General features: G+C 40.5%; 1 protein-coding gene across 4 annotated transcripts in view; it reads right to left on the bottom strand.

The window, feature by feature from the left end:
* Positions 258 to 13,398, bottom strand: part of CBX3 (chromobox 3) — a 13,906-nt gene continuing 765 nt past the window's right edge. The window contains exons 1-6 of one of the 4 annotated variants that reach the window (XM_021385440.1): positions 13,315 to 13,398; positions 12,022 to 12,072; positions 8,079 to 8,221; positions 6,058 to 6,223; positions 4,581 to 4,675; positions 258 to 2,925 (exon numbers count right to left, since the gene is read on the bottom strand). In XM_021385440.1, coding sequence (XP_021241115.1) covers positions 2,799 to 2,925; positions 4,581 to 4,675; positions 6,058 to 6,223; positions 8,079 to 8,221; positions 12,022 to 12,045 — 555 coding nt within the window. In that variant the 5' untranslated portion in view covers positions 12,046 to 12,072; positions 13,315 to 13,398 and the 3' untranslated portion in view covers positions 258 to 2,798. Of the gene's footprint in view, positions 2,926 to 4,580; positions 4,676 to 6,057; positions 6,224 to 8,078; positions 8,222 to 9,829; positions 9,906 to 12,021; positions 12,073 to 13,314 lie in introns of those variants that run through there. The other 3 variants (XM_021385441.1, XM_021385444.1, XM_021385443.1) reach the window with 3 other exon arrangements.

Here is a 13,398-nt window from a genome sequence, read left to right as displayed (position 1 = left end):
AGCTAATGAAGCAAACCAAACTGGAAAACTGATTGAAGCTGGAGTTTCTCAACAGGAAGAAACATGGATGCGTTGAATTCAAGAATATTCTTTTCGGTCAGGGAGAGGAGTAATAAAAGAGCAAATACAAGTAAATGCAACTGCTTGGCTTTGGACAGCGAGATCAGCACAGAGTGATGATGAAATGACAGCCTGAAATCCATTTGTTTTGGTATCACAAAGGACAATGACCAGAAACCTCTGCATAACTCACTATCTACAGAAGATAATTCATTTATTTGATCAGTTAAAGTTACTAACATTTGATAACGTCTTTTTGCATATGTACCAAGCACATTCAGCATAACTTTACACAGCTTGTAACTTCAAAGTGTTGCACGTCGTTATTGTCAAAATGCAATTTGACACAAATCAAGGGGGGGAGGGGGGAAAAAAGGAAACAAATACCAGTCAGCATTTCTACCATCGTAACATAAAAAAACAGAAATCTATGTAACTGTAACAAACTGTATAGTAGTTTAAACGTGAGTACAGTGCATTTTTTACAGATTGTCAGAAGGAAGAAGCAAATATTTGTAAAAGCCGTACCGAGCTGCAAAATAACATTTTGAAGGTTACAAACTGCTGGGAATCAACCTTTCAACATAAATCTTTACACGTCTACCACTTACGATAACCGACTCTTCAATCTATATTGACTCAGATCAGCAATGTTATATAAACTCAATATCCACGCTTGAAATAGCAAAGAAACTGCAAAGTTTCAGACAGTAAAAAACAAACTGTGAAATATTTTAAGACTCTGAATTAAAAAGTACTTCATACTGAAGGAAAAAGACAGGAAAATGCATGCTGCTTTAGAATTCTTGGTTAGCCTGCGTATTTCTCAGGCAGCTGGGTAAAAAAGCAATATTTGGGTCTTCTACACACCAGGTGTATTAATATTCCGATTAGAGGCCCCAAAGAATTAAGCCATGAACTCTGCAGACTTGCACGTACAACTAATTCAGGGAAATTCGTCAAAGGGGCAGGCAAGAGAAGCAAGCTAAGCTCTGAACCCACCATTAACTGGAGCAAGGGAACCCCACACTACCATCATTTTTCCCCCTACAGCCACAGTTACTGAATTGTGCCCAAATCTGCTAAGAAAAAATATTGAGAAGACAAAGCAGTTACACTTAAAAAGGTAAATTAGCATTACTTTAACCATCCCAATTAAATGTTTTACAATGACTTCTCCATTCACGAGGTAAACAGCTTTTGAAACTACATGAGAACAAATGGTTTTAGTCATGATTATGATTCATTAATCTCTATCAAAAAGAACATCAAGTGTAGATTAAAAGTTCCTTTATTTGCTCCTCAGGATACTGTACAAAGGTTTCCAGGAATACTCCTTCTTAAGGAATTGTAACCATCTCACGTAGGACTGTGACAGTAGCATATGACATGATTATTCTAGTAAAAACTCTAAATTTAAGAGGAGTTCTAAAACATAGCTGGCCATCGACCTGTGAAGAGGCAAAGCTTAAGGCCAAGAAACAGCCATGGCAGTCACAACCCAAATACAAGAATTCATGTAGACAAAAGCAAGGGATGAAAGGAATAACAACTGTAGGAAGAATGGAAAAAGGCAACATTCCTTCCTTCCAATTTCCCTGCCCCTCACTTTTGCCAACCTGAGGGCATTCTCCCAGCAGCAGATAAGACCCATTTTAGAATTCAATCAGAAACTAAGTCTTTTGATTAAAAAGTATACAACTTAGAATCTTGATTAAAATATTACACTTTAAAGGCAGAGAACTATGCAAGTATTTTTCCGGCCACTGCCCAAAGAGTGAGCCATCCCATCTCTTGTTACAGTATAGCCCCATATTAAGACCCGAAATTAAAGCAAAGTCTGACACTGTCAACACACCAGGTATTTTCCAATACATCTGCAGAGACCACTTGGCACTGTGACCAGCAGCCATACCCAGGCAGTATGGCTGCTATCTGTGTGACTTCAACAAGTACCCAGAGCACATGAATTTCACAGCCCAATAAAGCTGGCCCTTCCTGACTGGAAAAAAAAATATATTATACTTCACCAAAAAATTAAAGAGAATCAAAGCCTGGCATTTGTCTGGTATTGTGATTACAGAGTGGCAGTGGGGTCATATTAATCAATCTATCCCCAAAAGAACAACTTACAGTTAAATACATCATGAACTGAGAGCTTAACATATAAAAAGTTCAGAAATATCATACTGCTTCAAAAGAGTCACAGCCTATCATTATAAAGGAAGAATATAAAACTATTTTATTGACCACTGTTCACCAGTATTTACAATAAAGTAAACAATATACAGTCTGATAACATTCAAATTACTACAAAGTTAATTTTCACCCGGTCTTCTTGGGATCACGTGATCCCAAATACTAAAAAGAATGAATCTACAGGTGTAAAGGGCTAGGTTTGGGTAAAGAAGATACATGCACATCAATAGTATAGAAGACTACAAAACATCTGTGAGTTTGTTTAGACATTCATTAAGATTCAATAATAACCATGGAAGTTTATGAATGTTTTATAAAAGCTTTTACCTAATATGGAGGAAGTAGTAGTATCAAATGCTCTCCTGTGGTAAATGAAACAAGTTGCAGAAAGCTTTTATTTACTTGCTGTTGATGCAAAACACACTACTTCAAAAAAATATCAAATTTGAATTTTGTTAGAATGTACGCTTCTCACATTGCTAATAAATCAAATTTCAGGTTTTAATATTCATATATATAAAAAAAAGCAATGCAAACAATTATTGTGCTTCATCTTCTGGACATGAATGCCAAGTTAGTCGTTCTTCATAAAAAGCAATTACGATCTGAGGACACTTCACGTTAGCTTCTTTGGCCAGCACCAGATCTGCCTCGTCAGAGTCTTTCCTGATGTAGAAGGAAGGGAGATTAAAATAAAAGAAGTTGCATAATTATTCATTCACTTAATTAACTTACATTCATATCAGGGTTCTTTAAATTATTTTAACGTCAAATGAGTTTCAGGAAGCACGTGTTTTCATATAAACTTAGCAGCTCTTGACGTAACATTCTGAAAAATATCAGCTAGAAATCAGTATTCAGTATACCTTTCACTTCAGCTACAAAGAATTTATTTGCTAATAGTAAGATTTCACAGCTGACATCCTCCTTCCCTTCTCAAATTTCTCTTTCTGTTTTAGAGGAAAATGCTGTTCAAAAGAAATCACTCCTACAGCGAACAATTGCAGCATATAATGAAGTTGAATTTTGCTAATTTTACTTCTAAAGCATAACTAGAACTTCAAAGTGAGACTTGCAGAACTTAGTAGCATCAGTCTTCAGAGGTAGTATTTGCATCCAAATTTTATTAGAAGTTTATGCAAGCAACTTGTTGTGTCTCATACTGCAATTTCTGATCTTGTCTCGAGGTAACGAAAAAATATTCCATCTAACATGCTTCAGGCTCCTTTTTAAAAGTGTATGCTGATTTTACATGTCAGCTCTGTGACTACATATTTGTATCTATCTTTGCTGACTGCAATCACTTATGAAAAAAACTAATCAACTACAAACTAAAAAGAAAATGCTCCTTTCTTATGCTTTCCTTTGTGTTTTGTTCCGCCAGTTATCACTACAGAAATTCAAGTAGTCAGAATCCACATTTTCCAACTCCTCTCAGTTCCACATATTAAAGAGAATTTGAAGTCAGAAGGCAGACAGACAACCTTTCCAAAGTGCTGATCTTCAAGAGTCTAAGCACACTGCACGACAAACCAATTCTCTGGAGACTGCTCAGTTTGACACTACTAAAGAAACCAAGCCTTTCTAAAAGGTTGTTGGAAACTGTAATTCTTATCCCAGCACCAGAAAAAAAATATGACTCCACACAACTGTTAACTCAACTCCTTATATTCTCATTACTGGATAAAGAAAAAAAAAACTATCCTACTTCTTTACTGCAGAGACAAGATGTCTTCTGCTAACGCTGTAGCTAATAGAACCGTTTTCTTCCTTTCCTCCCAGCAACACTAACTCTTCCCAGCACTTTTCCCTGTTACAGGCCCACGATAACAAACTTCTCCTTCATATTGTTTGCTCTTCACAACTTCAGCCTCCTCTTCTACATGCTTCCAACTCTCTACCCACCTGCTTGCACACAAAACAGCAGACACTAAGTTTGGTTAAACGGCTGGCTGCCTAGCAGCTAGAATCTGCTTATGTAACACGTGTAAAACCAGAGTTCTACCTGAAATTTCCCTAGCAAGAACACTACTCAGATACATCTTTTCCATAAAAATGCCAGTTTTTATACACTTCATCTGAATATTTACCTTTCTAAACTCCACTTCTATGAAATCCAAGAGTATCTAAGTCATCTTAGTTTTGGAAGAAAGGGAGACTAAGTACTAACTAATTGCACAAGTTTTGTTTTTGCAAGAACACAGGGTTAATAAGCAGGCCACCATCTCCTTTCCGTTTGCTGAAATGAAGTTGTCTCATTAGCTAAGTGCAACTGCCAGCCCTCCCTCAATGTGAATCAGAACCGTGGATGTAAGACTTACCATTTCATGAGGAACATAAGCTCTCCGCTGCTATCCGTAGCCCCGATTATCCTCTCAGGATCAAGACCCCTTGCAAACCCTCTCGGTTTATCAACCTATTGAGTAAGTTAAAAGATCATTATCTGTCACTATCTAACTACCCTTTTATTTTGGCATTAGAGCTAGATATACACATTAATGTGTGTGTGTGTATCAGAACAACAAAATATAGCATTACATAATTATAAGAGCTATCGTTACATATAAAAATTGTCTGAAGATGATATAAATTTTTATATTTTCATGACTGATCTTCAGACCAGGTCATTCAGATGCACAGTAACAATGAAGGAATTTTACATCAATGGTTCTAGCAACTATTTCTGAAAACTCAATAGATGAATCAAGTGGTCTCAAATCCTTATAGCAGATAAACAAGCGTGGCGACTGAAACCAACCAAACAGGCAAAACAAAAAATGCACTCCTGGCAGCAGGCAAAACGTGTTCTTTTCAGCAAAACAACAGACTCGGGCACTTAGGTTGGCTTAAGCCAACTATGAAACTGCACCCATAGGGCAGACCTCAGCTCTTCTCGGCTCACTGAAATCACATCGGTGGTACAAAATATGACTGCTTACTGTACTATTGCCTCTAGTTTCACGATACCCTTGTGAGACAGTGACCACTGTCGTACCAGGTGAAGCCATATAATTAACTTCATGAAGAAACTAACATATTATTTGTAGTATTTACCAATATTGCTTCTAGTGCGTTCCAACATAGCCTAGTACTTGACAACACACATCCAGCAGCTGTCTTCAGTAAACCACTGACAACCAGCTTTGATTTATATCGTTACAGTTTGAAAGCTTAGAGAGAAAAATGTGAACTAGCAAACATATTATAATACATGAATTATTTTGCTCTTACTAACACTAAGCTTATCAGATTAATTGCTCATTCAAATTGGAGGAGAAACCCAAACATTCATGAAATGTCAGGTTTTCTTCAGTCATCCTTTCTACACCCTCTCTACCACCACATCCAGTCCTAATCTAAGCAAGTGCTTGGTCTTCCCATTTTGCTATCTTCCCACTCACCTATTTAAAAATCATAGTTCATACAAAAGCCAGAAGAGAACTTCTGCTTGTTCCATTCACGACCATTTTGCTCTATACAAACTGACCACTTCACATTGTTCATTATTAACTCTCAGTCAGTCTTTCTTTTGATTATTCAGCAAGAATCACAGAACAACATCAGGGCTTCTGGTCACATAAAGGAACAATCAATCATCTTTCACCCACCATTTTGGCGGTTTCATTAACTGCTACAATTCATTACACTTTCCAAACCACAGTTCCAGATACTGTGCGATTCTTAAGTTTTAAAACCACCGTTGTTCTCCAAGTCACAACAGAATTTTTGGGGTAGAGGGTTGGAGAGGTAGAAAGAAACAAAGGAGAAACAAAGTTTAGCACATGAACATATACTTACAGAATCACGTTTTTTCTTTGATTTACTATCATCAGATTCGCTATCTGACAGTGATTTTCTTTTCGCACCATCTGTTTTTTCTTTACCAGCTTTCTGAGAGTTCAGAAAAGCTTCAATTAGCTCTGGACAATCTAAGTTTTCTTCAGGTTCCCACGTGTTGTCAGCACTGAAACATACACACATTTATGTAAAACTAGGAAAAGAAGAGAAGCGTACAACTAGCTACATGGCTCACCCTAAGCAAGTCATTCTTTTCCTCAGTATGTAAGATATCTTTCTTAAACTAAGGATGCTTCTCTAGCCATCTGCCATAGCCTTCATGTACTGCATCTCATGACTGAAAAAAGTAAGCTCTGCTACGCTGAAGAACACTGATGAGTTGTTCTTAAACTTGAGATACAGAATAAGCAGCTCTTTTAACTCCTATGACCTTGGTGGAAGCTAGAACATGCAACCTCATCCTACCCATACATTTAAACTGACTCCCTGGCTCCTCTAAAGGCTGACCATGCAAACAAGCTGTTTGGTAAGGGCATAAACTAAGACTTCAGGAGAACAGAACGTACACAACACACGCTGCAAAAGACGTAAATACATATACATCTAAGCTTCTATGTACCAGAAATGCTCTCAAAAGTCATAACTGAGCACTGAACTGTATCTCCCTCCTTCAGTTGTGGAGCTTTTGGAGCTGGTCCAGAGGAGGGACACGAAAATGATCAAAGGGCTGGAGCACCTCCCCTATGAAGACACACTGAGGGAGCTGGGCTTGTTCAGCCTGGAGAAGAGAAGGCACAGGAAAGACCTGATAGCAGCCTTCCAATACTTAAAGGGAGCTCAGACGGAGGAGGGAAAACAACTTTTTACAGGGGTAGAAAGTGATAGGACAAGGGGGAACAGTTTTAATCTAAGAGGGGAGATTTAGATTAGATGTCGGGAAAACTTTTCACGGAGAGAGCGGTGAAGCACTGGCACAGGCTGCCCAGAGAAGCTGTGGGTGCCCCATCCCTGGAGGGGCTCAAGGCCAGACTGGATGGGACCCTGGGCAGCAGCCCTGCCCACGGCAGGAGGTTGGAACTGAGTGGGCCCAGAAGTCTCTTTCAACCCAAACCATGCTAAGAGTCTGTAACTACAGGAAAAAAAAAGGCTCCATATCCAGAGCTGGGTATTGCAATTGTTCTAGTGAGTATGTATTTTGTTAAGTAACATTTTACATTGTCCATGAACGTTCCCTCCAACAACTAAGCACCTCATCAGAAGTCCTCAGCCACTAATACTACCACAGCACTACTGCACAAACAGGATGCCTACCAATTATTTTCAGTTACCAAAACTTTAAGGTGCTAGAACGCAGAAAGTTGCAATGCAACAGCTTTGGGAGATACGTATATGTAACTACTAATGTTAAAATGCTAGGTTTTAACATTCAATGCATCCCCTCTTCTCAGCTGATGGAAGCACAGTTGTGCTTACAAAAGGCCTGGGATAGAAACTGAAAAACACCTTTTCAGTATATCTAATGAAGGCAACTATGCCACAGAATTCCTTTTGTAAATTTATCTATTTCAAAAGCAACTCAAAAAAAAAAAACAAACCACCAAAAAAACAAAACACAAATTCACTGTTTCAGAGTTGCCTATGGTTTAAGGCCCTGCAAACTTTATTTCTCAGAAATTACATTCATTCCTCCGCATGTGAAAGTATACCTATTTTATGACAACTGTCGGTCTAGCATACCTTGATTGATATTGACACAAGCTAAATGAAAGAGCAGTGGTAAAAGAACAATCACTGAGGGCTTTGTACAAGTCTTGGAACGTGGCCAATCACAAACCCTAAACTACCTATCTTCTATTTCATTGTCATTCTTGACTGCCCCACTTCAATAGACATTTATGCTGTCCTTCCCTTTCAGCTCTTTAAAACGTATCCCCACCATCCAATCCCCCATCCACACAGTTATTTCAAATAAATGGTTAATATTTAGCATTGTACCAGAAAAAATAATGGTAATGCCTTACTCTGTAAATCCTTTCCACTTCAAGTAGTATTCCACCTTTCCATTCACAACACGTCTGTCCAGGACTTTCTCCACAACAAATTCTTCAGGCTCTGCCTCTTCAACTTTTTTACCTTTGCCATTTTGTTTCTTTCCCATTTTGTGCTACAAAAGAAATTCAGAATGCCATTATTCATTCTTTTGCTTTACATCGTTACTTCACTGGCCAAATCCAACTTTGCTCAGTAAACAGCAAGGAATCACGTACTTATTCACACTAGAGCCAGAAGCTCGGACTTGTTTCATGTTAGTGCATGAGGCTGGGTAACCTGACCGAGACATGGTAATGTTTTGGGTTGGTTTTTTTTTTCAGCCACTTAACGAGATACCCAACGAGTAACACCAGTTTTTATAAAGGTGAAATATCTTTGTCCATACACTCAGTGCTTCCACTCCCCTTATAAATTTAATTCTCAGAGTGCTACATGCTCAAAATTTTATCAAGCTTCTATAAGTTAACTCCGTGCCTGCGAAAAGGCAGAGGGCAAGAAACAGCATGAGGCAGAAGTAAAGAAAAGTAATAAGGGAAAATGCATAAAACAGAAAGGAGGTGCTACTCAAAAAAAAAAAAAAAGGTGGTTACTACCTTTTTTAAAAAAAGAAAGTGCTGATGGGAGCAAAGTTTACAATGTAGTGCTACCGTAAACAAAATATTCAATAATAATCAATAATTATTGAACAAGATGCATGCCAGGAGCAGCAAACTACTGCAGTCCCTTCTCACTATCAGCCACGCACTGATGTAACTAACATTCAAAGGGATGTCAGAAAGGTGCAAACGTTAAGACGGCTACACTTAAGGTACAACACTTTACATGTAATTACTTTTGCTAACTTAAAAAAAACTTGAGTGTTTTAAGCTTACATTCGATATACTTTAAATAATATTCTTGAAGTTCTTAAAATAAATATTACATCCACATCATCCTCAAGGCATTCCCAGTTTAATAAGGCACAATTCAATATTAATAGAAGGACACCTTTCAGAATTTCCTTGTTTGCAATCTGGAAAAGGTCAGGACGTGTCTAAAAATCTTGTTGTATCCCATTTCTGGAGCACCAGCAGACCAAAAGCAGTCTGGTTGCCATTTTGGATTGCTCCTTATAGGAAAATTGTTAAAATGGCAGCCATAAATTAATGGGAGCAGTATTAATCTCTGAGAACATACAGTCATGCAGCACCTTAAAGCGGACAAAGCTACTTCCTCACTGAAGCACTCCCTACACAACAGAAACAGGCAAGCAGAAGTCATGGAGCACCTGCGTTTACTTCATGGCACTTTTCTAGACCTCTCTAGAATAAACGTGGGTTACTTTGAGCGTACTGCAAAGCAATTTTGAAACTGATTTTTAGAGTTTGCAGAGTTTTTTCTTGATGTGGTAAAAGGAAGGAAAAGAGTATCTGTCAGACGCAAAGAAAACTCTTCTTTTTGCAAAATGAAGAAGCTGACCTGTCCTTCCAAGCCTACTCTTTGTGCTCTTCCCTTTTTTTTTTTTTGCATTAACTTTTCCTCCCCCAAACGCCCTTACTCTGGTTAGCAACCCATGAATTGAAGGTGCAAACAGCAAAGACGAGGAAAAGTTTCGAGTTTCCCCTTCAAACAGCAAGTTTCCGCATATGATCATATCTTGTGTGACATTTGTTTTGACTTGGGAATAGAGAAGAGAGATCATTTAAAACAGAGCATATAATTCCACTTTGATAATAACTACCTGCACATCCCAGGTGTATTTTGAACCCAGTACTCATTCTGAGAAGTACCGACCACACTGGCTTTTTTTTGCCTCCACAGGAAAAAAAAGAATGCAGGACTGAAGGTAAACAAACATAAACATATGAGAACGTCCAACTTGTCTATGAAGGCTGCTTATTGCAATAAATGAAAGTATTAAAAAGAGAAATGAGATGAGGAAAACAGAAAAAAAAGAAGTGAGGAGAAAAAAAGACAGACTCGCTATACCACGCTAACAACATCCTAATTACTGGTGTTGAGGCAAGTGGGCTACAAGTGGAACATCTCCATCTGTGCTCTCCACTGGACTAAAATCCTCTGGTTCAATGGAAGGCTGTTTTCTGACACTGTTCTCAGCTTCATTCATTCTCGTCACCTAAATGGTTTGGACCTCCGTATCTATAGTCCTAAAGAGTTATTTTGATATCTGCATAATCTTCCACAGAAGAAAATGAGTATCACAGGATCTGATTTTTTATCATGAAGGTCAGTAAGCAACAACGAAGTCAAGGGTGTGTTGCTTTTTGCTCTAAATATTAGATTTCGTTACATCTTCTAAATAACACTACTTTCCAAACGCTTCCTGAGCCTTTTTAACCTACTAAAATAACATTTGACAGCAGAGCCTGAAGAAATACTGAAGAATTATAACTCCTGAGATTATACAAACCAATGTAAATCTCAGCCTGGAGGTGAATGTAGCAGCTGACCCAGAACAAAGGCCAGAAACGTCCACCAGCTCCCTGAAGCTCCCTTCTTTAGGGTTTTAAACCTTAACGTGGGCATCTAACCACTGGATGCTCATCTGTGGCTTGCTTCCCATCCTGCATTCAGAAGTCACATGCGACAGACAGAGATGGTTTTTCAATGGGTAATCACTCTTTCTTTGAGGGGCAATATTCGAACAGAGACTTGACATGGCGATGGAGTGTTTCACGATACCAGACGTAACAAATTCAGAATTACAGTTCCAGAGCTACGCTACCCCCAATATATCTAAGTTTTGCATTCGAATATGCAATGAAGCAGAATTAGTTACGGTTCCCATGGGAACCATAACTGATTTTCCTGACCTGTGCAGCAAAATTCTGAACATCATATCAAAAATACTGCATTTGCAGACTCTTTCCCCTCCCTGAGGCGCTCCCTCCCTAGGCTGGTAACTGCTTCTCTTCCTCCAATAAGGGAAAAGTGGACAATCAATTACTAACAGAAAGTAATGACATTCATCTTGATGAAATATTTAGAACGGTTTGCCATCGTATAATGTCAAACAAGCACTGCACTTCGAAGCCAGGAGTTAATAAGAGTTTTTAATGTACCTCAATCTGGGTCAATTAGCAACCATTTTAGCAATTTAAGAACGGGCCTTTTGAGTGCATTGTAAGTCCGTTGTTCTGCTATCCAAACGTCCAATTGTATCTATGCATCCTGCTTCAACCTCAGATGCACCTCATGCTATATTTCTTCAGTTCTTCCACACACACACATATATGTGTATATATATATAAGTAGTTGAATGGCAATTAAAATAACTTTTCCAGCAACCAACTGCCTTTAGAAGTTCATATTTTTCATATTTTAACGTCAAGTAAAGCTTTACAGGGACTTGAGAACCACGAATGCAACATTAAAATAGTCCAGGAGGGGTTGACATCTGATAATCTCTGCTCCTATGCAATTCAAAGAAACTGTTATTTGGTAAAAAATAATTTCAAAGGGCATCTTAACTACACCACATCATTTCCCAGTAACGTTATTTTTCTTCTGTAAGGACCGCCTTTTCTCAATTTGTTCTTTTTTTTTTTCTGAATAGACTAGGAGAAATTAAATGAATACATGAATTTACTTATTTTTACATAAATGATGAATTACATGGTATCCTGAAAGGAGGCTAAAAAAATCCTTAGTGTTTTCTACAACAGGACAGACGAAATAGCGCGCAGTCCTTTTTTTTATTCCCCAACAAGTCTCTGTAGAAATGGCAGATTTGTTAAAGCCAAAGAGAATGTCCTTTCTAGTAGCCTTACTTTCTGGATCTGAAATTTTGGTCAGAAAAATGCTGGGGAGGGGAGATGTGGATGTATCTTTTAAATGGAGATGCCAAGTTATAAGTTTGAAGAAAAATATGTTGATTAAATCCTTACATACTTTAGGTGTGCGTGAACTTACCAATGTAGTTTTATTGGAGGCCATTTTTATTGCAGACTTGCAGAGCTTTTACTAGAAAAATGCATGACAATTAAAAGGAAGTTTACGTTACTCAAAGAAAGGCATCCCAATACAACATGGTCCTTGTTCCAACCCCCATGTATTCACGGCATAGAACATTTACAGAATGGATTAAATCCAGGACAAGAAGCAGCTTACTGCTTTGTCCGGCATAACCCAGTAACACACCTTTACCTAACCAGGATAAATAGTAACAAAGTGGTAGATGGGGTTGAAAAAAGGTTTTCCCAAGGCCTTCTAAGGCATAGAGACATTTGTAGGGAAAAGGGGGAGGACCATCAGGGATGCTTATTTCCTTAAACCCAACAGAACAGGAGCTCAGATTCCAGCAGTTAACTAAAATATAGCTTTAGACATATTAACTGTGGATCTGGTGGAGAGCAGCTACACATCTGCAGTGTAACAGTGCACCCACCGCTTTAAAAACTGCGACTATTTCTCTTAATGCATAACGCTGCCCTCCGATTCTCAAGTTTGCACGAATTAAGGCCCTGCACCGACGTGGGCTCGGCTAAGCTGCACACGCTACGTTTACCCTAGGCAAGCGACGTCCAACACCATCCATCCCCTTCACCACCGCACCTCTCACACCGACCACCTCCGTAAGCACGTATCGTCCCTGCCCCTTTCCAACTACAAAACTTCGGATCGCACGCAGGCCCGGGCACGGCACGCAGACGGCCCTGCAGGGCCCGAGGGCTCAGCCCCTCGCCCAGCGCCCCGCTAGGGGAGGCCCCGGCAGCCCCACGCCGGGCGGCGGGGAGGGCCGGGCGGGAGCTTCCTCGCGTCCCCGTCAGAAAGGAAGGAGAAAGGGGAAAGAAACCACAACAACACTCCCGAGATAACGCCCCCCCCCCACCCCAGGGAACGGAGCCCCGCGGGCCGCCGGGAGGGAGGAAGGGAAGAGGGAGAGGAGGAAGGGGGGGGCAGCGCCTCGCCATGCCCGCGCCCCCCCGCCCCGCCACGTTTCCCCGCCGCGGAGGCCGCCCCGGGCGCTGGCAGGCGGCTTTGTCTGCCCGGCCCCGCCGCCCGCCCGCCCTCTCTCCCTTCTCCCTCCTCCCTTCCTTCCCGCGGGGCCCTCCCGCCATGCCCACTCCTCCCGCGGCCGCCGCGCTAAGGGGCGTGGGGGGTCGGCTGCACCCCGCGCTCCGTCCCCGCGTCGGCGGGGAGCCAACGGGGGAGCGGGGGGTGCTGCCGAGGCGAGGAAAGAAGGGGAGAAAGAAGGATACAGACTTCACTGCCGCTCGGCCGCGCCGCTCCCCCGTCTCCTCCCGGCTCTCGCCCTGCGCGCTCTGAGCGGCGGCGGCAGCGGCGGCA

The sequence above is a fragment of the Numida meleagris genome, chromosome 2 (assembly GCF_002078875.1).
Source record: "Numida meleagris isolate 19003 breed g44 Domestic line chromosome 2, NumMel1.0, whole genome shotgun sequence".
NCBI classification, from domain to species: domain Eukaryota; kingdom Metazoa; phylum Chordata; class Aves; order Galliformes; family Numididae; genus Numida; species Numida meleagris.
Note: the sequence above shows the minus strand (reverse complement) of the source record. Positions and strands in the feature narration are given on the sequence as shown.